Genomic DNA, 25,952 nt, shown 5'->3' on the forward strand with positions numbered 1-25,952 from the left:
GTGCTAATCTCCTTTAATATACACCTGCGCTACTCTGGAGCTCTAAAGCTGATTCTCTTTTGACTAATAGTAACAGGTAATTTTCAAACTGTCATAACATCTTATACATGCTCCCCCATTCTGGCATCAGGTTCCCCTCATACCCTTATCGTGAAGGATTTCTGTAGTTTCCAAAAATCACAGAGAACAACAGAAAACAGGCATGGAACTTCTCAATAATGAAACTGGCTTGTCTAGCCCAATCCCCTTCTACATTCTATGATTCATCCACAAAAGATTAAAATTGCTAAATAATTTTTTCCTGAGAAAGGCCCCACAAGGAAAGTATTCTGTACTGAGTCTGGAAGAAGTATATCTGTGTGTGACAGTGGGAGTCCTGAAAACGTTGTCCACCAAAAACAGGTGAACTGAAAAAAAAATCATAAGATGCTTGGAAAAAATTAAACAAATATATTTTTATTAAACATATAAAGTTCTTAATCTACATTTTCCTAAAAACTCTAAAATTTCTTCTCATAATCTGTTTTACGCATACCAATGTGCAATAAATTGGCTATTCCAATTAAATCAGGGCTTTGAAAAGAAGTCTAAACTCAACCTTCATAACAGAATGTTGATGGGAGGTTCCCTGAACACATCATTTAGAGGGTTTTTTCCTCTTCACCCAATTTTGTAATACTAAAGGGCAAGAAAATATCTTAGCAAATATATTTCCATATATTTTGGAATATTGCTACATATACAGCATATATAAGAAGAGCTAAGGAAAAATAAATGCAACAGAAAACAAAACTGCGAATCTTGGAAGGAGAAGGTTTGTGCAAGGAAAAAGGGTATGTTAAACACATTGAGATTATATAACAGTGACCTCTCATCAACATACTTTTGAGCACTGTGTTGATATGACAAAGAAATGGAATATTTTGACAGCATTTATTTGCAAATTATTTCTATTACCAGATGTTAATTACAAAAAAAAAATCCTCATAAGTTGCATGTGAAAATCCAGTTGGCAATTATACCAAACATCTGGAAAAGGGTAAATAGTAAGTGTGACATATGGGAAATTAAAGAGACAGCTCCTGTTAGTGTTAATAGAAAATGTAAAACTAATTCCAGAATACATAATTTTCAGAATCTCAGCTACTCCTCCCAATTTCAAACATTAGAAAGCTGTGATTTGACAAACAGAAAAGCTGACATGTATATCAATAAAATATTGGAAAAACTGTGTTACCTCACAGTATAACAGAACAAAATGCTTTAAGCAAAAAAATAATTATTGTAGATGTGTATATTTGTTGAGAAATGTGTCACTCTTATTTTAGAAGGACACAGAGGAATTTCATTGCTGTGATGATGGTTTTATTTTTTTTAAATGATCAGTGACTGAATATATTTTGCTATTCCACTCAAGCCACAAAGCTCAGAGTACCTTTGCTGAAATAATTTCCCCTGTAGATAAGTGGGGACAGGGGGTGTTATGTGATGACAACCCACTTCCAACAGAGTCAGCATTCATGATAGGGGTAATTCACTCCTTCTTCTGAAATTTAATTTTCCCCTTTCCAGTTTTATTAGTCTCTCTCTACACATTTCAAATTTTGTATTAACTTTAGGTGCAGGGATTTGGAGATTCAGAGATTTTTTTTTCTCCCACACTGGGAAACGTATACTTTCTTTCGTGGTGATGGTTATTCTGACCAATATTTTATCCCACTATGGCTTCTACCATTAAATCAGGATATAATGTAATAAGATTTGATTCAAAATTTGAAACACTTGTTTACTTCATGTCTTTCAGCTCATTGCCTCCTTTGATCATTGATTTTCTTCATTTGTTTATTTTACAATTAGTGGACAAGGAACGATATATATTTTCCTGGGTGGCAGTTGGATGAAGGTTTCTCTGGCCTGCCATGGACATTCTATTTTAATTATTAACCCACAGTTGTTTTCATCACTACATGAGTTTAATATTACAGACCAATGAGCAATTTAGAAATAGCAATTTTTCCACATGCAAACAGAGAACTTATTTTTAGAGTGGCCTTATGGTGAAGACACCAAGCAGCCCAACTGCCTTTTGTAGCAGAGGTTTTTGAAGCCTAATCTTGATGGCAAACATATCACAAAAAAGAAAGCGGCAGAAATTAGTATTCTGAATGCACACATGCACAGATGCAGCTGAATTCACATTTATTTTATTCAAGGAGATGAAGATATCAGAATCATAAAATATTAGGGTTGGAAGAGACCTCAGGAGGTCATCTAGTCCAATCCCCTGCTCAAAGCAGGACTAACACCAACTAAATCATCCCAGCCAGGACTTTGTCAAGCTCAGCCGTAAAAACCTCTACGGACGGAGATTCCACCACTTCCCTAGGTAACCCATTCCAGTGCTTCATCACCCTCCTAGTGAAATAGTGTTTCTTAATATCCAACCTAGACCTCCCCCACTGCAACTTGAGACCATTGCTCCGTGTTCTGTCATCTGTCACCACTGAGAACCAAGTTCCATCCTCTTTGGAACCCCCCTTTAGGTAGTTGAAGGCTGCTATCAAATCCCCCCTCACTTTTCTCTTCTGCAGACTAAATAAGCCCAGTTCCCTCAGCCTCTCCTCCTAAGTCATGTGCCCCAGCCCCCTAATCATTTTCATTGCCCTCCACTAGACTCTCTCCAGTTTGTCCACACCCCTTCTGTAATGGGGGGACCAAAACTGGACACAGTACTCCAGGTGAGGCCTCACCAGTGCCGGATAGAGGGGAATAATCACTTCCCTTGATCTGCTGGCAATGCTCCTACTAATACAGCCCAATATGCCGTTGGCCTTCTTGGTAACAAGGGCACACTGCTGACTCATATCCAGCTTCTCGTCCACTGTAAGCCTCAGGTCCTTTTCTGCAGAACTGCTGCTTAGCCAGTCGGTCCCCAGCCTGTAGCAGTGCATGGGATTCTTCCTTCCTAAGTGCAGGACTCTGCACTTATTCCTGTTGAACCCCATCAGATTTCTTTTGGGAAAGGCTTTAACTGTTTTTTAAAGCTATGAAATTTGTAGTTTTTCCCCTCAGCTTACAGAAGTGAGAGAGACAACATTCTCTTAACCATTCCCATCCATAGTTAGTAGAACAGTAAACATTTTCTGCTTTTCTAAAGCTCCATGTGAGGGGAACCTATCAGAGCCTTCTCTTTGCAGCATATCTGGCAGGCTTCCTTGTGAAAATTGCAAATGTCTGTTCCTAAAGGAAATGTTCATTTGTGTACTGGCTTCCTTGTCACTCCTCACACTGTAGTCTACCTACTCAAAATAGAAAATCTTATTTACTGCTCAGATAATAAAGGGCATTTCTTAGAAACAAGACATTTTAGTCCAAGTCTGGAATGACAGAAAAGGTAGGAGCTGTATATGAATTGCACTCTTCCTTTTGCAAGCACCGCAATTACAAACTTCAAAATATTCAAGACTAAGGATGGAAAAGTGGACATTGTGAAATCTTGCCTGAACTACATCCTTGTACCAAAACTGAAGCAAACTATTTTAGAAGGTTCTAATCTACTCTGTTGAAATCACCTCTACTCAACCCTCTTTTCCAAAACTTCCTTGGCTACCTCCATGAGAGCTTCTGCTTCCCTCCTTCCCTTCATTTTTCTCCTTCACACCTTCAACAATTCCAATAACCTCTCTGATATGTCTCCTAAACTTACAGGACTCTTGTAAAGAAATTTAACTTTAGTATTCTCCTGCCACCAAGAGATCTCTGAGTTGCTTATTTCTCCTCTCCCGCATTCTGTTTAATTTATCACCGCACACCCATTCTTTAAAAGATTTGCTGCAAAATCCAGCTTGCCTGTATACTGCTCTTTAGAAGCCCCACTTTCACCTCTTTCACACACTGGAGTTTGGTGCACCTCAGGTCCACTGAGAGAGAGAAAATGGGAGGTACCAAGTTCTAGTAAACACACATCCAGGCACTGCAGTGAATCAAAAGTGATGGTGGAGTCCCTGATAACCTAAGGAGAGCAAGAATGATGGATGACAAGGGTAAGGAAGAAGATTAATGGTAGGCATTTTAGGGCCCATGGATTAAGAGAGGTGACTGTTGGGGAAGGAAAGGCTAAACAGCTCCCACAGGTTTAATTAAAGACTGAAGCAGGATCTGAACTTTTAGAATTGTGTACTGTGTCTCTGAATCATTATGCATCATTATTATTAACTCAAGTGATTGCTATTTGTATCTGTGATTTTATTAAAAGAAACAGTTCACTCTAAATATCTGAAATAATTCATTGTATTTGACTCATGAGGCAGACCTATCAATGAGACATTTGTATCACTGAATTACAGTGTACTCTAAGAACCAGTCTCTAATGTCTTTACCAAACACTAGTGTCAAGCCATACTTACCATCAATCATCATGAAAATAAAAAACAGAGGAAATTCACACTCAATCCCATCAAACAGCTAAAAAGAAAAAAAAAAAGACATTTGACATTTTAGTTTAAAAGAAATGCATTCAAATATATTTTTTAAACCACAGGATAAAAATGAATACAAATTATTCGTTTTAGTACAGTAGCTCTTCATTTTAAAATACAGATCATTTTTCTTGTTTCATGGAGATTTATTGTGCTTTTAGCATGTTATATAGCATATATTCAAGTAATAAACTTACATAATCTAAATTATATTCTCAGCAGAAGATTTATTTATTTAAGATACATCTGAAAGTATTTGAAGGAAAAATGGAAACTTAATTCAGACAACCTTTACTGATAGACATTAATACTCAAAACACATAGTGAAATTATTTTAATAAACTCAGACTGTAGCCAACTGTGAAATTAAATTAAGTGATAAATAACTTGCCTATTTGTTATGTGAAACCAGCTGTTCACTGAATTTAAATGTAAGCACATTTATCATCAGACAAATCAATGATTAAACTGCTAACTTAACATTCTCTCAGAACAGCACATGCAAAGATACAACACATCTTCAATCAAATGGACTGCACAGTGCTGCCTAATCTAATAACTCAGATGTTTTTCCAGTTTTCCATTTCCTGCTAAAGAAAAGTACTGAAACATTCTCAATCTTGGAAGCGCACATTTTCACTGCAACCATGTAAGAAGAATATGATCTAGAACAAATAATACAATGTTTTGACTCCACATCAAATAAATCTTAAGGGTAAAAGTTTAAGTAAAGCCAGCATTAGACCACAAAGAGCAGAGCCACAGGCCCTCTCAGAGGTCCAGAGAGGCCCAGGCCACTTCCAGCTTTTGAGGCTCCTAGCTATAATAAAAATAAATGATGACACATGGTTTAATCTTGTGCCATCAGAACCGATATATTTTTATTAATATTTATGAACATTTAAAACTCTTTAATATGACAAAATCTATATCAGTTAACAAAAAAAATTGTCTTTTACCAAATCACATCTCTTATTTGCTTAAATTTGAAGCTCTAAGCTGAGAGAGTGTGTCACATTTTGGTCTGATAGGGATGTGCATAAAATATATCGGTTGCAAACCTTATCAAATGCAAAAAATTAACAAGTGTCTAAATTTGAGGCCCCCTTTAAGCTTGAAGTTCAGGCCAAATGGCCCTCCTGGCCCTCCCTTTGATTGGCCCTGGGCAGAGGTAATTCAAAGTTAAGACCCTCAGTGTCAGTACAAGCATTTCCACTCATTGTTTTGCTTCTGTTTTTCAAGACATCTTGAGTACTGACAGACCTTGTTTAAATATGTCTTTTTCCGCTTCTTATAAAAAAAAGCTGTATTTAAGCATTTTGATTACATTATTTCTAGAGAGATTATATAAATCTTTAACAGCCTTAAGTATAGCACAAATTATGTTGCTTCCATATTATATAAAAGGAGAGAATCCCCCTTCCCGCCCCCCACACCCCTCTACTGGGGAAAGGGTTACAGGGAGAAAACAACATTTTTAAATTTTTTGGCTTGGTAATGTGGTCTCTCTAGACTCTTGCTGGAAGTCTAATTTTGTGTCCTAAAATTAGGGGGAGGGATAGCTCAGTGGATTGAGCATTGGCCTGCTAAACCCAGGGTTGTGAGTTCAATCCTTGAGGAGGCCACTTAGGGATCTGGGGCAAAAATTGGTCCTGCTAGTGAAGGCAGGGGGCTGGACTCAATGATCTTTCAAGGTCCCTTCCAGTTCTAGGAGATTGGTATGTCTCCAATTATTTATTTATTTATTTTTTTATTACACAGGCCTGATTTTCGAGCACTAAAAGATATCACTGGAAAAAAACAGACATGATAAAGCTATTAACTCACTGATAGTTGGTAGTTGCCTAGAAGAATCCATCATAGATGGAGAGCAACAAGCAGGCCAAATGTAGCTGTGTCAATAAGAATAGGTCTACTTTTGGAAAACCAGTGCGACCCATAAAAATAACTGCCAAACTAACATTTAAGAATCTGATTTTAAAAAAAAATACACCAAAATCAGATTATATATGACCAGTGTCAACCTGAAAGACACTCTTATAAAGCTAGTTAAAATCCTTGAAAAGAGAAAACTATACAAGAAGAGCTGACATAAATATAACTATAGTGAACGCACCATTTTAATGCACGTAATTAGAATGGACGCACCTATTTTTCAATAAAAATTCTGCTGTTGACAAAACTCACAGGATACCTGGAGGAGCCAGCAGTGAGCAGAAGCAGAACTCTGTATTAATTGAAAATCATAACAAGCAGCAGCAAACATCAGCAAAAACATGTCAAATTCTGTTCTGAATATAAATACTTAAAATCTCCGTTCAGGTCAAAGAGCAGAATTTCTCCCTAAGCATGTTGTGTGTTCCATTAACATATTCCATTACCTTAATTTCTGCTGGTTTATAGTAACGCCGATTTCTGTCCTCCAGTGATGTTCTGTAACCATCTCTCAAAAATCGTTTGAACCCATATTTTCCTTTTAGTTTTCTAACAATTTTATCAAGTGTTTGACTGTACAAAGCATCATCATCCACAGCAAATGCAGGATAACTAATGCAGGGTAGCAGTGCTGCATCAGTGTTCTAGAGAAAAAATAATTAATTTCTCTTCATTTCTTATAAATCATTTCATGCATAATCAAAGACGGCTTAACCCATTCAATGAAATATGAAATCAAAATATAAGCAGAAAGACTATTGACAGTAAAAGCAGTTTTATCCAGCATGTTGGGAAATGGTGGTTAACTAAGGGGAGGGAGTTTGGGTGCAGGAGGAGGTACAGGGCTGGGGGTTTGGGCGCGGAAAGGAGTTTGGGGCAGCGAATTGGGGTGCAGGAGCAGCAACCTGTCCTGGCTGCTCCTAGACGGAGGGCAGCTCTGTGCACTGCTTCCACCCGCAGGTGCCAGCCCCACAGCTCCCATTGGCAGTGGTTTCCAGCCAATGGGAGCTGCGGGGATGGCGCCTGCGGGCGGGGAAGTGTGAAGAACCGCCTGCCATGCCTCTGCCTAGGAACACCCGGGACAGGTTGCCGCTTGTGGGGAGCCACCCAAGGTGAGTGTCCCTTGGATCTGGCACCCCGCACCTCCTCCCACACCCCGATCTGCTGTTCTGAGTCCCCTCTCGCACCCAAACTCTCTCCCAGAGCCCGTGCTCTGCACCCTATCCCGGCCCTGAGCCAACCAGATTATAAACCGGCATTTTGATGAAGATCAGAAATGCTGGTTTATTGAGCTTTCTGGTTGGTGAAGTGCAGGATAAAACAGCTTTTCTGTACTTAGATTATAGTATTGATGTACTCACTTAACTACCCTGGAAAATAATACAAGAAGATTTAAAAATCCCAACAATAAAAAGGAATAAGTTTGTGTATTTAGTTAATTAGCTAAAATGTTGAGAAATAGGTGTTGAAAACTAGGATATACAGATAACTTGTTTGGCCCAAAATTTGACCTACTTTTAAGCTGATAACCTGCACTGGGTATATATTGAATATATTCTAGATCTCTATTTTGGTGGTGGTGTTGGGGGGAAATACCCTTTAAGCTAGCCCAGTGAACATACAGTAATTTGGGGATCCAATTTCAAGACCAACCATGAACCTTTATTACCTAGGCTGGCAAGATTAAGGAACAAATACGGTTAACCAGAATTTCCTAAAAGCTTTGTATGGAATCTGTCTTCTTCAGCTAGAATAAAAATGAACTTGCCTTAAGGTGGGAGGAAAGGAGGAAATAACTGCATGAGCTGCACCTGGAAGGGAGCTAGGGATCGATAACACTTTATTAAGGATGAAGCTCGCCTGGGCAGGAACAGGCAGGGCTTCTATAAAGCTAAAAAGCTGAGTACACAATGGGAGAGTAGCCTGGAGTCAATCCTGGACAGGAGAGAGGTGCGTTGGAGATAATAGGGTTTGGCAAGGAGCAAAAGAAGCCACGGGAAGCAGAGAAAGCTTAGACAAGTGGTAAACCCAGAGATGCCAAAAAATAGAAGGAGGGAGTAGGACAGAGCCCAGGGAAGCAACAAACAGGTCTGGGAGTGAGTGGACCATAGGTGAAGAGCACAGGGTCCCTGGACTGGAACCTGAAGTAGAGAGTGGGCTCAGGTTCCCCTCCCAGCCCCTGGAGAAGTGGCACGGCCTTTGATGTAGAACAAAGCACTGCCCAGAACAGCAGAGAGACAATTTGTCCAGAGATACTTTAACAGACCCTGGAAAAGTCACAGAGAGGGAGCAGCTGAGTCCTAAAGAAGACGACAACCCAGAGTCCTGGGAGTTGCCTTCAGAGCTGGCTGGGAGCCCAGGTCTGAAGGCACAGCCGCCACCAGCAGCAGCAGCACAGAAGTAAGGATGGCATGGTATGGTATTGCCACCCTTACTTCTGTGCTGCTGCTTGCGGAGCTGGGCCTTCAGTCAGCAGCCACCTCTGCGGACGTCCAGCTCTGAAGGCAGCGGTGCTGAAGTGTGGCATGGTATGGGATTGCCACCCTTACTTCTGCGCTGCTGTTGGCAGGGTGCTGCCTTCAGAGCTGGGCACCTAGCCAACAGCTGCGACTCTCCAGCTGCCCAGTTCTGAAGGCAGTGCATAAGTAAAGGTGGCAATACTGTGACTCCCGCGCCCATGACTCCCTTTTGGGTCAGGCCCTCCAACTTGAAAAAATGCTGGTCTCCCCCATGAAATCTGTATGCTATAGGGTAAAAGCACACAAAAGACCAGATTTCAAGGGGGGAGACCAGATTTCATGGTTCGTGATGCATTTTTCATGGCCATGAATTAGGTAGGGCCCTACTCATATACCTTATTACAGATGAAATCCAAAATTCAAATAGTTAGAAGTTTAGTACCTTAGGCTTTGGGTTTACTATGAAACAAAAAAAAACTTATAAAGCTGCAGATATTTCAGCCACTATGCAGTGTGCAAGGTGAATGAAAACAAGGGCACCATCCATAAGACGTCAAAGCCCTTTAAACAACTCTTGGCCTCGCTTATTCATAGACCAATAGGTCTTTCTGGTTTAAATTATTTAGGCCACTGTTTTCATCTTGCCCTAATTATTCTTAAATTAAAGAGAGGTTGGCTGTGATAATTCTGTTGCAGAGATGGCTCCTATTCTGCAGTAATATTTAAACAGCAGAATCTAATTTCTTCCCAACCAACAAGTTCATATTCTTTTTTAAATAGGATATTAAAATGGCAATAAAGCTAAGAACTATGCTCCTACCAATTTATTTTTTCTATATTCTGTTAACCTGAACACCATCAAACTACTTACATGAGACCTTGATTCTCGGGGTAGCAATGAGCAAAGAGTTTGTCTGTTTCGATTATGGGCATCAAGATCCACGAATATGACTGACCAAGAGCAGCCCTATAAATAGAATATGAAAGTTAAGTTGAGGTGCAGGGGGAAAGTAACATACAAAAATTTCTGGAGCAGCAAATACTGGTAAAGCTATCAGCTCTCTTGTTTTACATAGGCAATTTAAGATAACTAGGAATCAGAAGCCAATAATTTTCACCAGAGCAGGAATCAAATATAAATTTTAAAATAAATATGATGAACATATTATTAATAAAGGAATTAAATGCAGTTGGCAGAAATTAAACAGCGAGAACAGAATCTGACATTACAAAAACATTAGCTCTCCATTCCAAGTAACTACTGTTTGGACTATTTAATTAAGACAGCATAGATGTAACATTAATTACATTTCCCATAACTTCTTAAACAAAAGCAATTCGATAAAAGAGACTGGTGAAAGCAGGAGTTTTAATGTTTAAGTTAAAGAGACCATACGGTTCCCTTATGAGACAAGCAAAAAGAGAAGATCTTTCCAACACATTATATCTCAATAAGAGTTATAAAAACAAAACAAATATTCTTGTCTTTCAGTTATCACACTGAACTTCATTTTATGAAAGGAGTTTATTGCCAAACAATATGTGTCACTTAGGGCTGGGCTTGAGTACAAAGGTCCATCAGCTTGGATCTGACAGTAGGTCTGGGTTCTTAGGGTAAAATTCCTGGCCCCAGTGAAGTCAATGGCAGAACTCCCCTTGACTTCAATGAGGTCAGGATTCACCCTTCATGCTTATATTGTCACATTTCATTATCTGAGATGCTAGAATTAAAACTCAAAATGTGATCAAAAACCTCCATTCAAACAAATACTTTTTGAGGTGCTAAAAGGACCTGAGTCAAATGATGTTTTCCAAGATTAAAAAAAAAAACCCATAAAAAATATCAGTTTATCTACCCCTGGGATTCACAGCTGGTTTAGGCCTTGGAAGACTTTTCTGCTATTTTCAGTAAATGAAGGGCTACAGGACTGCCTCTCTTAGCATACATGCTGTCAATGCTAAAGACTCACATATTATAAAATTCTGCAACTATTAATTACAAATGTGTATTGCACAAAGAAGATATTTCAGCAGATACTACCAACATTCTAAGGAGAGATTTTTAGAAGCTACTTATCAACCATTGTAAATTTTAAAACATTTTTGGGTTCCAGCACTGTTAGCCATTTCATGGTCATCCTTCTGCAGACGGCTGCCAAAACAATGTTAGAATATGCAGCAGTTCTCTTCAAAAAAGAGGATGTTTTAGAATATGCAGTGTCCTCTTTCTTTACATTGCTTTCTAGCCATGGTTCAAAAATATTTTTCCTTTGATAAGGGGATGGAAAGACAATTGATTTATGTTGTTATACAAAACTATTAAACTAGTATAGCGTTACTACAGCTATCATTGTACTAGCTTAGTATTGTGATACAAACTGACAGTTTAGCCTTGTCAAATAACTTTTTCACATGGTTTGCTACATATCATCTCAGTGAAACACTGTTGTTCTCTTTGGATAAAGGGAGTAAAAGCCGTAACATGCTTTACATGAATACCAGACACATGATCGCTAGGATCATTTTCATAAGGGAGATGAAAAAGCTTCTTGATACGAATATTTTGAGAATATTAAACAGAAAATATCCAGTTTTTAACCCCCATATTTACTTCCAAAAGGTTTGTCTCCTCTCCTCTCCTTCCCCCCAATCAAAAACAAACAAGAAAAGCAATATCCCCCCCCCAACAATGTAGATAATTGGTTCGAGAAACACTCCTATCAGTGTTTGCATCATAAACACCAATGGGATACAAACTTGTAAATGTGACTCACACAAGGGTGTCCCTGCTCCATGACACTATCTAATGTAATCAATAACAAAGGATGGTTGATGGAAGGAGGCACTACTGTTGATCATCTCCCCATGCAGGAGAAAAGGATTGGCTGTTAAGGTCAAACTTTTCTTGACAAAAAAAAGTGCTGTTGCATCCTACTGGGGGAAATGGAAAGGGGGGGGGGGCCGGGGATCCTGTCACACTTCTTTTGGTGAAAACAGGCTTGCTGCAGGTTATTCATGCTATCTTTTGATGACCAGTTGTCAGAAAGGTGCAACCTTAATAAACACTTGTGTAATTCATTAATTAAAAAAATACAGAACACATTTGCCTCATGGTCCAGATTCTAAACTGGTGTAAATCAGTGTAGCTCCATTGACTTCAATGGGTACACATGAATTTATATCCATGTCGATAACCAGTTGGAGCTTTGGCCTATGATCTCAGAATACACACTGTAGCAGCTGATCTTCTCTATGAAATAGCATTTTGAATTGCAGCACAAGAGAACCATGATGGCAACAACTTTGCTATCTACCCAAAGAGCTCTGTTAGCAGGAAACTGAACATAAACTCAAACTGCAAAATTGGAAGAAAAATTAAATGTACTGATAAATAGGTCAAAAAAGAATCTGAAAATACAATTGTGAGATTTTTTTTTTTAACCTAACTGTCCCTTTAATAACTACATGTAGGCCAAGCTGAACAGAATTGAATAGAGAGCTGTACTGGCAAAACTAGTCATTTAGCCGAAAGAGAAATCAGTCTCAAGCATCCATTTTATTTTTAGAAACTAAAAGCTATGATAGACTATTTAAAATGGAGAAAATCCTTCATATACTTGCATAATAGACAGAATAATACTCTTTAGAACACCAATGTCTTGGTTTTATATTTCAGAGTAGCAGCCGTGTTAGTCTGTATCTGTAAAAAGAACAGGACAGGAGTACTTGTGGCACCTTAGAGACTAACAAATTTATATATAATTTTTTAATCTGGGAAATAACCAACATCTTTGCAGATATTTCTTAAATCAAGTCAAGCACAAGAAGAGACAGCTTCTATATTTCATTTCCAACTGTGTTCTCAGTCGCTTTGAGAAGTCCTGCTGAGCATCTTGAGAGGAACCTGCCTGCACTTGAAACTATACTAACACCACCAGACTGAAGGATGCCTGGAAACATGAAGCCACCCAGCCCTTCCAGAAAGATTCTGCACTTAAGTTGTGAAAATAAACTAAATAAAATAAAATAAAATAAATAAGCTTCAGGAAATAAAAATAAATATAATAATTTTAAAAAAATCAATGTATGGGGAAGTTTGCATGTACACGCACACGTGCATGGAGAGAAGATATATATAAAAGGAGGTATAGTTATCAGTTATTGGGTATTACATTACATGATAAAGTTTAAAGATTAAAACAAATCTTTTGAGAGTATGAAAAGCCTCTGTAACAGAAAGATGTGTTTATCTACATAGTAAAAAACAAAAACACACCCCCCCACCCAGCTTTTTGCTTCATCTCCAAGTACATCTAACACATCCATCCCCATAGTATCTAGGCACTAACCACAACAATTAAGAAATGGCATTATGTCTGATAAGAAATTCTTTGCTCTTTACTGCTTCTAGATTTAGCTGTTTTTATTTGAAGGGTTTTTGTTTAAACATTCATTATTTGACCTTCATTATTCAAATGAGATTCAACTGTGTAAATACACAAACTCATTCAAAACTAGCACTGGAAAAAACATCTGCTTTTAGCAAAGAAAAAAATAAATTGATTTTTTTCTTCCCTTAGAAGACAATTATTCCATTTAAGCTCTACAACGTTCTGTAGGGGACAAAGACCCACTCCTGCTTTTTAGGCTGACAATCTATAACTGATTTTAGCTATTTACATTTGTCAGGTGACTATTGATTGTATTTTGGCTTTTGGGGGATGAACAGAGGCTTGTGGGTGTGTCTCAAAGTCTCCTTGTGCGAGGCTACGGTTTAAGGGGACCCCATCTGCCTCCTCTTGTGAGGCCATAATGAGGGCCTATCAGCCTCTTCCCAAACCCCACAATCCTTAGGAAATTACTTGGACTCCCAACCTTTCTTCTCCATGCAAATATTAAGCTCATTCCACATGAGCCTAAGGCCTCTGGGAGATGAGTTGGCATCCCTGACAAGCCTTCCAAGACTTGCATGATTTGTGTGCATGCCTCCAATGAATGTGCTAAGAGACTCCTAAGGTTTACCTATGGGCAATGGGCATGAGCCCCCTAAGATTGATTGTACAGAAGTGTATGGGTATCAGTGATCCTTTGACATCTTGCAGAGAATGAGGGAAACAGGCTCATTATAATGTTTTCTGGCTGTTAATGTACTTACACAGTCAAAGCCATACTTCTGAAGATTATAGTTCCAAAATTCTGCCTGAAAGGAGTTCCCTTCCTGTAGATCTTAGAGGGATCTTAGGTATAGGGTTCCCCTCTTACAAACCTCACATTCAGGGGCAATTTTAAAAACTAAGGAAATTCCAGACAAAAACTTCTTTGGAGCAAAGTTAAGGTTGACAGTACGTACCAACAGCCTAAGAATGTTGTAGCTGGGGAAAATACAACCCTTAAAAGCCCAGGAAATTCAGAGTTAAACTTACAAGAAATCCAAACGTCTGAAAGGACATTTATTTATGGTACTCAAACTACCTCAACTATGCTCCTATAGTCAGAGTAATTCCCTACGCAAATCAGAAAATGGAGGTTTCTTACCTTTAATTGGAGGGTTTTTTTACATGTGTGGTCCCTATCTGTATTCTACATGTGAGCATGCAAGCTCCCCATGCACATGAGTTCAGAGTTTTTTAGAAAGTAGTATCCATTAGTCCACATATGCACAGTTGTTCTCCTCATGCTCTGAACCAAAGATATAAGGGGCACTGCAGACCAATGCCTTTCCAGCTCCTCTTCTTACTGCAAATGAGAAGATCTGAAGCAGAGGGGAAGGAAGGCATGTAGTGGAAACAGATAAGGATCACACATCTCAAAGACCCTCCAGTTACAGGTAACTAACCTCCATTTCTTCTTCGAGTGCAGGTCTCAATATTATTCCATGTGTGGGTGATTAACAGGGGGTACAATGATGCAGTTGGTATAGACATTTGTAGTACACCTCTACCTCGATAGAACGCTGTCCTCAGGAGCCAAAAAATCTTATAGGTGAAACTGCACGCATTATAGGTGAAACCGCATTATATAAAACTTGCTTTGATCCACCAGAGTGCACAGCCCGCCTGAGCGCTGCTTTACTGCGTTATATCCAAATTCGTGTTATATCGGGGTAGCTTTATATTGAGGTAGAGGTGTACTGCAGTTCTAACAGTTGCATTTGCAGAAAAGGCTTGACCTAATGTTTAATGCTTCATAAACATATGGTTTGAGGGAGCCACAGTACGGATATCCAGTATCAACCTCTCTAAAAGATGCTATTGAGGTTACTTGGGCCCTACTGGAAAAGGATGTCACCCCATCCAAGGGAGGAATACTTACTAATTGGTAATAAAGAATGATGCAGCCAGAGATACACTTAGAGAGTCTCCAAGCCGATGCTTATCCTCGCATCCATTCCACTATACTCACAAAAAGTCTTGTTGATTTTCTAACTGGTCATGTCCCTTGCAGGTAGAACACCAGAGCTCATCTGACATCTAGAGAGTGAAGTCTCCTCTCCTTCTTGGAAGTATGAGGTTTTTGGAAGAAAAACACTAAGTGGATGGATAGATTTACTGATGTGAAACTTAGAAATTACTTTAGGGACAAATTTTGGGTGAAGACAAAGTGAAACCCTTTTCATAAAAGACATAGTATATTACGGATCAATCATGAAAGCTCACAGTTCACTCACCCTTCTAGTCAAAGTGATGGCAACTAAAAAGATGACCTTCATGGAATGGTAAGACATAGAACATATGGACAGTCATCGAAATGGTGATCTGGTAAGTACTGACAGTACAACGGTCAGGTCCTGCTGTGGTGCAGATTTCACCACTGGTGGGAAGATCCTAACTAGATCCTTCAGAAATCTAACTGTTGTTGGACTCTGTCCTCTTGGAAGAGTTTGTCCTTAAAGTCCCAAATTCTCAAATAATTTTGCTGACAAAGCTTGGTAGTTGGCAATACGGAACTGAAGATTTGTAGAAGAAAATATCTTCCCCTCCCCAGAAGATCAAGTTGTTTTGAGTCCTTATCTGTCAGTGTAGCCTTAGAATGTTGTAATCTAGAACGTTCAGTGGCTGCTTGCACCACCAGGAAGTTGGGTCCTGTGTGTGTAAAGAGGAACTCAGCTCCTTTGGCTGGTACAAATGTCTCTCTCAGCCCTTTTGGAGCCGGGGTGCAAGAGATTGGAGTGTGATACACCATCTTAGCTGGTTCCATGATGGCATCATTTACAAGGAGAACCACCCTACTGGGGGGACCAAAAGATCGTAAAATGTCAAGGAGCTGATATAGGGTATCCTGGACCTCCTCTAGTGGAATCTGGAGGTCATTCACCATTCTCTGCAGAGGCTCCTGATATTGCCTGGGGTTGTCAGGTACGGATGGCGAAGATGGGGCAACTGCCTATTCTTGTGAGGAACACAAAACACATGTAGGTACATGTGGATCCAGATCAATCCCCACTTCCTCGTGCTCTGATGGAGCTGGCAGGTGTCGCACAGAAGAGGTACAGTGGATTGATCCGAGATGTCTACCGTAAGGATCCCATGGAACCAAGTAGGAAAGGTCAATCAGCTGAGGGGGACCCCATTGTATTGGGTACCATTGTTCCCTTAGGTAGTCGCATCTGGGTGAAGGACAGACCCAAGATCTTTGCAAGTCTCTGTCTGGACTTACCTCATTAGGTGGGGGTGATGGATCACCTAGAGCCTCCAAAGAGAATGCCAGCTCCTGCTCCACTGGTACAGCCATCAGTACCAATGAGTGAAAGCTCCTGCCTAAGGGCTAAGGAGGGGATCATTCATGTCTCCTGGAAGTAATTTCCTCCTCTGGTGTGCCATTGTCTCACAGGAAGGTCAGATCAGAAGAAAAAGGAGACTGAGGCTAAGGAAGGGTGAAGATATCCTCTGACGAGGTGTAAGTTTTGGTCTGTCCCAGAGTCTGGGGCGTTCCAGTAGTTGGGACCGATGGATCCAGTGCATCCACAGTCATCACGGATGGTAGTTCTTTACAGGGAAGGGCCAGTATTGTCAAAGAGTCTACAAGTGAACTCTTAGATGTTGTCGTCAAGTGCCGATCCTTCGGTTTAGAAATCAGACACAATAGTACTAGCGGATCTTTTTTCCTTTGCACGTTCCCCTCATGGCCAAAGGATTTAAGTGAGCCTAATTCCTTAGAATCCACCTGTGAGGATTCACTTGATTTGGAGGAAGTCAGGGAGTGATCTCTTCTGGAAGCAGATCTGGAAGGAGATTTGGCCTTATGCTTGTCATGAGAAGCCCTGGATGATGACTCTATGAGCTTAGCAGCTCTGAATTTTGTTCCTGAGCATGTGCTTGGAGGGGTACTCATCAGTTGAGACTGACATACAAGGGGGTCTCCCTAACCCATATCAAACCGAGGTCTCATAGCCTTCTCCATCAGATGTTTTTCCAGCCAGCGCTCACGAGCCTCATGGGTCTGAGGGAGAAACAAGTGTCAAATTCTGCGCTTAACTGAGATATGTGCCTCTCCCAGAAAACAAAGGCAGCATTGGTGCTCGTTGCTCATGGAGCAGGAGTGGGGGCAGGAAATGCAGTTCTTAAACCCTGGGACTCTGGGAGTAGTCTTTGTCTTGGAGAGACTCCCAGAGGCAGGGAGAAAACTAAGTAATACTAACTATGCTAAAACTATTTACAATATATTTACAGGTTTGTTAAGAGAAAGGAAGCATGGAGAAATCTGTGGACACAGAGGATTATAACTCAGGCCATGCAGGAGTAAGAAGGATCTGTACTGCCCCTTATATCCTTGGTTTGGAGCATGAGGAGAACAATTGCGTATTTGCAGACAATGGATACTATTTTCTAGAAATCTCAGAACTCAGGTGCATGGTGCACATGTGTACCCACATAAGGAATACACAGATATCAGCACTTGAAGAATAACATAAGATACCTTTATTCACCCATAAAAAGTTTTTCATCTTATTAATCAATAAAAAAACCAGAATGATTTATTTAGTCACAAAGTGGTTGCGCCAACTCTGGCATTCACACACTTCTGGGGATGTGGGGGAGGGGGGCGCGTGCGGCAAGACTACTTTAGACATTCTTGATGAGAGAAAAGGCACACTTACAATAATCATTCACTTTTCCTCACTAGGCTCCAACGATGCAAGTTGTTGAGATTGATAGGCTCCAATGATGCAAGATTGGGCCCTATGATTACACTTGCTAACCACTGATTGAAGTATGTATGTGATACAGAGCTAGCACATTTACAGTAGAAATATTATACCATTTACAAAGCAATATTCTGCAGTGAACATTTCTGATATTCACCTGTAAGCTGCACAAATACAGTGACTATCCAAAATCTAAGCCACTAGCTGTGAATTTAAAAAAAAAATCTTAGAAAATGTCTTTGATCCAAAAATAATTTATGCAGCTAGAAAAAGAACTAAGGAAGGAAGATTGAGAGGTTCAGATTGCTAAGGAAGAAGATAGATCTGGGGGGAAGGAGGAAAGAATTACAAATAGACTGAGTAGTGTAATTGTGAATTTCCATATTTTCAAACATTGATTTTCTTGTAAGGTTACACTTCAGCGGAAATTACCACAGGTGAAATTAAGAGTCTGTCCATGCACAACTGACATCAGTGGCAAAACCTGCATTGATTCTAGTGGTGCAAGACTGAGCCCCAGAAGCCTGCGTACTTACAAAAACCTGTAGTTACACAAAGTCATACTTTGCATCCTTAAAAGAGAATTATAAAATCTTACAGTGTAGAATGGAATCTGAAGCAGGTTTTTTAAACTGATTGTAAGAAATTAAAAAAACAAACAAAACCTGAATATTTTGTTTTGCCACATACTCCTCTCTATAATCTACATTTTTGTACTATCTTGTCTGTCAGTAAAATAAGAAGAGAAAATTCTACATTAAGCACAGTTTAATTTTTTTATATAAACTTTTGTCTAGTTAAAGTACTTCCAGTAAGAAGACTAATAGTACTTGGTATTTACATTGCACCTTTCACCTAAGGACCTGAAAATTCTTTACAAATATTAATTATGCCTCATAATACGCCTGTGAGGTACATATTACAATCCCCAGTTTTACAGATGGGGAAACTGAGGAAAAATAATTTAAAGGGTTTACTCAAAAAAGTCATACAGACAATAAGGAACAGAACTTAGAATGGGAATCCTGGTGTCCTGTTTTCCAGTGAGTAGTGAGGAGGCGTGGCCCCCCTCAGAGGCAGAAGCGGAGGAACACTGTAAGCCACCTGGGGGAGGGGTGGCGAGAGCCAGGAGGACCACGCCCCACACCAGAAGCAGAAGGGTGGGACAGGAAGCAGAAGTATAAAAGGCCAGCCCAGCAGCTCAGTTGAGAGGGAGCTGCTGAAGGAGACAGACGCTTCTTCCTCACTGCTGGAGAGGGATGCCAAGAAGAACCACTGCTGCACCGGGGACCAGCCTGAGCTTCCAGAGAGCCCTGCCACGCGCGACGCTAAGGAGCTGCTACTGATACCCTTGGTAGTGTATCCTGGAAAGACTGAGGACGACCCCTGGACACAGGGACACCCAAGGGGAAGAAGTAGAAAGCAGCCCAGGGAAACCAGGCAACAGTCTGGTTGAAAGCTGGCCTGAAACAAGGTCAGTGTGTTGTGGGCGAATCCACTGACTCACTGGTGGACAACACCACCGCTGTTAGGGTCCTGGGCTGGTGCGTGGTGGAATTGGGTGGGCCTGCATCCCCCCTGCCACCACACTCTTGGGCTGGCAGTACTCCCCCTCCTTAGGCCAGGCGGCCTGTGCTCCTCGAGCACCCCTACTGGAGCCCCACAGACTGTGCTTGGCGCTCACCACCCCTGCTGGAATCCTGCTTAAAGGCAGGGTGAAGAGACTGCTACCGCTCTTTCTGGTTGCAAGCCAGAGACTGTTTACGGCCCCACCCTGCTTGAAGGCTGGGGGCCCTTTGAGAACCGCTAATTCCCTCCTTTTTTCTTTGCTTGGAAAAGACTCTAGCAGACCAAACTGGGAGGAGGTGTGGTCTCCCTCAGAGGCGGAAGCGGAGGGATGGCCATGCCGGTTTACACAGTGCCATACTAACGTTAAATCTGTGCTATAACTCCAGCCAGTAGGAAGAGGAACAGCCACCTCTCTAGACTCAGAACTGTGCAGGCAAGACCCACACACACTCTGGGGACACCACAGAATATTCTGACTTTCTCTGCCCTGTGCCAATTGGCTGTTTGCTCCAACTCTCCCCCTCCCTCCTCAGCTCAGCTTTATTCCACACCTGCCACTCCTACCCTGCTCTTTCCCCCTTCCCTTTTCTTTCCTCCTAACTAACCCCATCCCTCCAATAGCCCACAAAATTATGGAACTGCAGTAAAAGCTTTTTAATCCGGCATGTTGGGGGAATGAGAGGTGCCGATAATTGAAAAATTCTGGTTAACTAAAAGGGAGGGAATTTGGGTGCGGTGGGGTTGGGTTTGCCGGATAGGGGCACTCACCTCTGGTTGCTGCTTGTGGAGAGCTGCCAGTCCTTGCAGCCCCTAGGCAGAGGCGTGCCTGGGTGGCTCTGCGCATGCTGCCTCTGTCCACAGATGCCATCCCCACAGCTCCTATTGGCCACAGTTCCAGGCCAAAGGGGGGGGGAGGGGGGACAGGGTGCACAGAGCCGCCTAGCTGCGCTTCCGCCTAGGGACCGCAAGGCCGCTTGCGAGGGGCCACCTGAGATGAGCGCCCCCTGGATCCAGCACCCCCCCACACACACTTCAACGTCCAGCCCCGCACACCCCCTGCACCCAAACTCCTTCCCAGAGCAAGTGCCCTGCACCCCACCCCCTCATCCCCCAACCCCGCACTCTCCTGGCACCCAAACTCCCTCTTAGAGCCCACTGCCTGCACCCCCCATGCCTCAACCCTGCCCCCAAACTCCCTTCCAGAGCCCATGCCCGGCACCCCCCCTGCACCCTAACCTCACACACATCCCGCCTCACCCCGCACTCCAAATCCCTCAAGGCCGTTCCTCCGCCTAGGAGCAGCAGAGACATGTCGTCGCTTCTGGGGAACCATGTAGGGAGCCTGCCAGCCCCGCACCAACTGGGCTATAAACCAGACTTTGTATGAAGATTAGAAATGACGGTTTATAGAGCTTACTGGCTGGTACATGGCCGGATAACACAGCTTTTACTGTAATGTTTGCTATCACATGGTTAACTTGGCTTCCGTGTTATATCCCTTCTTCCTGTCTGTCTTGTCTATGTAGACAATATTGTCATTGTTTTCATGTACTCCCATCTGTCTGTATTGTCCTGTTCTCTCTTCTCTTATATTTAGATTGTAAGCTGTTTGGGGTAGGGAATGTCTTTTTGTTCTGTGTACAGCACCTAGCAATGGGATCCTACTCTATGACTTGGGCTCCCAGGCACTACAGTACTACAAATAAGAAAATAGTAGTAATAATGAATAAATAACCACTAGCTCACTTAGAAAGCACTATGTTAGTACATTGACTCAGCATTGGGTTTGCAAGTCTAAATAAAGGTGACTTACAAAAAAATGCTCAAGTCTCCCTCATCTTCAGTTAAGACAATATTAAGAACAACTTCAAAGACCAAAGCTTTTCTTTGGTAACTGTATAAATTTCCTCCCCAACCCCCACACTGGATTCACCATGAGAATCAAATTTTGCTCTATCATGAAGCAGGATTTTAAGCTTTGAAATAGGCAAGGATTGCCACTCCGTAAGTCAGCTGTGTCTCTGACTTTTGAAGTAACAGAAAAGGACCAGCAAAAACAACAAGGAGTACTTGTGGCAGTTGTTCTTGCTGATACAGACTAACACGGCTACCACTCTGAGAAAAGTACCAGTACCTTTTAAAAAAAAGCTCACCTTTTTAAATCATCAAGAATAATGTTTTTGAATAAGATTTCCAGGGCTTAGTCAGTCCTTAAATTTTTGATGTTCTCATTCAGTATACAGCTGGGACAATCCTCTCAGCATATTTGGATATATTTCTCCAGCCTTTGACTTTTAATGAGATCAGTGCTACTTCACGTACATATAGTCACATTATAAAATGATTTAACCCTTCAAGGATCATAGACTTTCAATGCACCACTGTTTAACAGTAGCAGTTTTAATTTAGTGGCTGAAGGAGGAAAAAATTAATGGTTTCAAAATCAAGTTTCGGATGATTTTCAGCACTAAAAGGGCATTTGCAAAACTAAAACATTGCATCTATTAAGATTCTCTTTTCAGAAATGAAGGCATATGGGTATTCTAGAAAGACAAATACTGCCTGAGAACTGAAAGAATGAATAGTTGAAAAAATGCAACGTGGGAGCAAGTTTAAAACATTTTAAACTCACAGCTCTGCTGCTGCACTCACTTTTTTGCCAAAAGTCACTTACGGACAACCCTTTGCCAGAGTGCTTTGCCCTTGCAATTCGGTTATCTCTGCACGTATGGCACCAGCCACCTCTCCTTTATTTTTGTAAAGCCACAACTCCCTTTTCCCCTATTGACTGACAATATTTAATGGCTCAGTGACAAATTTCCTCCATTACTCACCTTTTCGGGGTCATAAGTTTGGGAAGAACATTCTACACATCCATTGGATCGGGGTGAAAACAATTTGTTAAAAAACAACCTATTAATTTTTTAAAATATAGAATGAACAAACAAATGTTTTTACTACCTGATTGCCAAAGAGGTTGAATCCATTAATTGCTTCTAGGGCTGCTTTTGCTAACCCAACAGAGCTGAGGGGGAGAAAAGAAAGACATTTGTTATGCTTACAAACCTGGAATTTAACAAATCAATACTTGATGTTTCTTTCAGAAGTAGGATCTCTTCTTGATTAGTATTTTGTGTTTAAACCCTAAACTAATGAACAATGGTGCAATAGGTTGTGTTTATTTTCCAGAATTTTTCTTTTCGGTTTTTAATTTGTCTTTAAAAGTTAGTGACCATCTGGAAAAAATGCATCTGGTTTCATTTTGCTGTTGGACATCTAGCATTCTGCGCTTCAAGGCTTTGCTAGTGGGAACCAGGGGGGAGAAGCAGAGCTGCAGCGCACTTGTGGGAGGAAGTGGAACGGAGGTGAGCTGGGGTGGGGGGTCCCAGGGAGGGCCGCAGCAAGTAACGGGGGGTGCAGAGGAACCGCTCCCCGCTCCAGCTCATCTCCGCCTCCTCCTCTGAGTGCGCTGCCGCCGCTCCGCTTCTCCCCCCTTCCAGGCTTGCTGGGTCAAACAGCTGATTGGCGCACCAAGCCTGGAAGGGAGGGAGGGAGAAGCAGAGCGGCGGTGGTGCACTCAGGGAGGAGGCGGAGGCAGAGCGCAGGTGAGCTGGGGCGGGGAGTGGTTCCTCTCCCTACCTGATATAATGCGGCCTCACGTAAAACATGGTGAGATTTTTTGGCTCCCGAGGACTGCGTTATATCGGGGTAGAGGTGTACATAACAGGTTGTTTCAAGGAGGACGGAGAAGAATTGTTCTTAACCTCTGAGGACAGGACAAGAAGCAAGGAGCTTAAATTGCAGCAAAGGAGGTTTAGGTTGAACACCAGGAAAAACTTCCTAACGGTCAGGGCGGTTAAGCACTGGAATAAATTGCCTAGGGAGTCTGTGGAATCTCCATCATTGGAGATTTTTAAGAGCAGGTTTGACAAACACCTATCAGGACTGGTCTAGACAATTAGTCCTGCTACAAGTGCAGGGGACTGGACTAGATGACCTCTTGAGGTCCATTCTAGTCCTATGATATGTATAGACTCTATGTGCGTGTTTTGTTTTTTTGTTTTTCTCACACACACACACTTTGTTCACCTGCTATTATAATAAGGCAAAAATATCTCCTCCGACGTTTTGTCACCAAAAGAGGATGGTTGCATCATAACCATCTATTGGTGGTTCTGTTGGGCAAAACTGCTTAATTTCTGGCCAGGGACCTTTATTAGTTGGCTGAAAGCCTACCCAGAAATGAAAAGGAGGTGGCAACTAATTGCCCCTTCTGGATAAACATTCCTCTGCCATAAGACAACACTAAATCTTGCCCATCATCATAAAACTCAGCTCACATTCTTACCACATTTTTTCTCCATGTTACTATCCTCTCTCCGTAGGGTTACTGGATGTCCCAGTTTTATAGGGACAATCCCAATATTCGGGGCTTTGCTTTTTTTAGGCACCTATTACCCTTTCCATCTCTGTCCCAATTTTTTTTTTTTTTACACAGTTGCTATCTGGTCACCCTATCTGTCCCATAGAGAAAGGCCTACATTAACAGGAAAAGAGAATAAGAAATATTTCTTAAACAAATGATGTCCACCTACTTAACAGAAAAGATGCATTTTTCACATGATGCATCTTTCACTGGAATTCCCACAGTATCAGAAATGTTCTTGCCCAAATCATGCATAAATTATATTTACTAAAAGAAAAGTAACTGACATTTTCATTATGATGTTCTGCCTGAAGTTGTAGCTTCCACATCTGAACAAGAAATTCATCAGCTAACCTGGCTAGGTTCTAGAACCATTCTTTAGTGGAAGCTCACTTGTACTTAAAATATACCAAATTCTTTTCTAAATTTAAAAAAAATATCAAAGGAATCCTCTCAGGTTTTGCCTTATAAATGAGAAGCTACTGAAACATACATGAAGGCCATTCTCATTAGCACTAGGCGGTAATCAGGCGGCAGTGTGCATTAGAGTAACATCTAACCTGACTGACATTTCATGTCACTAAAGCGGCTAGCAGAACTTGTTCTGGCATTACAAGAAGAAGATTTTGCTATTATGTGTCAATCTAATTTTCGATGTTCACTTTTTTGATGTTTTCATGGCTATATATATAGATGATTGTTCACATACAACAATTAGTACAGAGCTTGTTGCCCAGGTTCCATCTTTAACTGTTTATGCTTCCCACTACACAGTAAAAATAGCATCACAAAACGTTATGTGTTCTCTCTTGCCTCTGTGGATATTGCATGCAGAATAGAGAATGGGAAACTAGGATTATTCCTTCTAGGAGTCAAACAGCCAGGTAATAGTTCACTACAACATTACTTTTCATGTACATTTTTAGTAACTAGTTAAGACCCACATAAAAATATTGCAAATTGCTAATCAACTTGAGACATTTTTACAGTATAGTATATGTAAACAACTGTTTTATTTTTGAAGAAATAAAAAGGAACCATCTATGTACAAAATTCTACACTTTTCTAAATACAAATTGCAAACCAAATTAAAATTTATAAACCTTTCTAAATTAGCAAGACTTTGATTTTAAAATATATAAAGCATTCACAAAGCATCCATTGTAAAGTCAAATGGTTTGTAGTTTCCAATTTCTTTCATTTTAATAATATATAATCTTATACTTTCAGGGGTCACCAACACTGTCAGTATAGAAGCAGCAGCAATATTTTCTTCTAGCTAACACATTTTTTGGCCTTAGACATATTTTTTAAAAAAAAGAGTTTAAGGTGGGCTAATTCAAATCTACAGACAGTTGACAGATTTATCTGAAATCTGATTATTAAAAAAAGCAAAACCACCACCATAAAGAGAGAAAGGACTTTTTTACTCAGGGTATCATGAACGTGATTTTTTTTCAAAATTTACTAAGTAGGTTCATTTTCATTATCACACTTTATACCTTAATACTCTCTAATAATTTACATTTATTGTGGAAGTCTTATAGCAAAAAAACAACAGTCATCCACTACTACAAATGTGGTGAGTCAGAGACGTCATCTTAACCAGAGGAATGACAAAAAAGGCACCATCACTGAAATATTGTTTTAAATGATACACAACTAAACTACATATACCAGAACTTCAACTGTGTCAACTATATTGAAATAAAAATGAGCTAAAACAATAATATATATGAAAAATGGTTTTGCATTAGTATAATGGGGGGAGGAATAGCTCAGTAGTTTGAGCATTGGCCTGCTAAACCCAGCGTTGTGAGTTCAATCCTTGAGGGGGCTATTTAGAGATATGGGGCAAAAATCTGTCTGGGGATTAGTCCTGCTTTGAGCAGGGGGTTGGACTAGATGACCTCCTGAGGTTCCTGCAAAACCTATGATTC

At 40.8% G+C, this 25,952-nt stretch overlaps 1 protein-coding gene across 6 annotated transcripts in view; it reads right to left on the bottom strand.

Moving 5' to 3' along the window:
• The window catches only part of PHKB (phosphorylase kinase regulatory subunit beta), a 205,777-nt gene that overhangs the window by 86,867 nt on the left and 92,958 nt on the right, over positions 1 to 25,952 (bottom strand). For all 6 annotated transcript variants that reach the window (XM_044987605.1, XM_044987603.1, XM_044987602.1 and 3 more), the window contains 4 exons: positions 22,548 to 22,611; positions 9,744 to 9,839; positions 6,860 to 7,057; positions 4,407 to 4,464 (listed from right to left, as the gene is read on the bottom strand). In XM_044987605.1, coding sequence (XP_044843540.1) covers positions 4,407 to 4,464; positions 6,860 to 7,057; positions 9,744 to 9,839; positions 22,548 to 22,611 — 416 coding nt within the window. The remainder of the gene's footprint in view (positions 1 to 4,406; positions 4,465 to 6,859; positions 7,058 to 9,743; positions 9,840 to 22,547; positions 22,612 to 25,952) is intronic.

Source organism: Mauremys mutica, chromosome 14 (genome assembly GCF_020497125.1).
Source record: "Mauremys mutica isolate MM-2020 ecotype Southern chromosome 14, ASM2049712v1, whole genome shotgun sequence".
Lineage (NCBI taxonomy): Eukaryota > Metazoa > Chordata > Testudines > Geoemydidae > Mauremys > Mauremys mutica.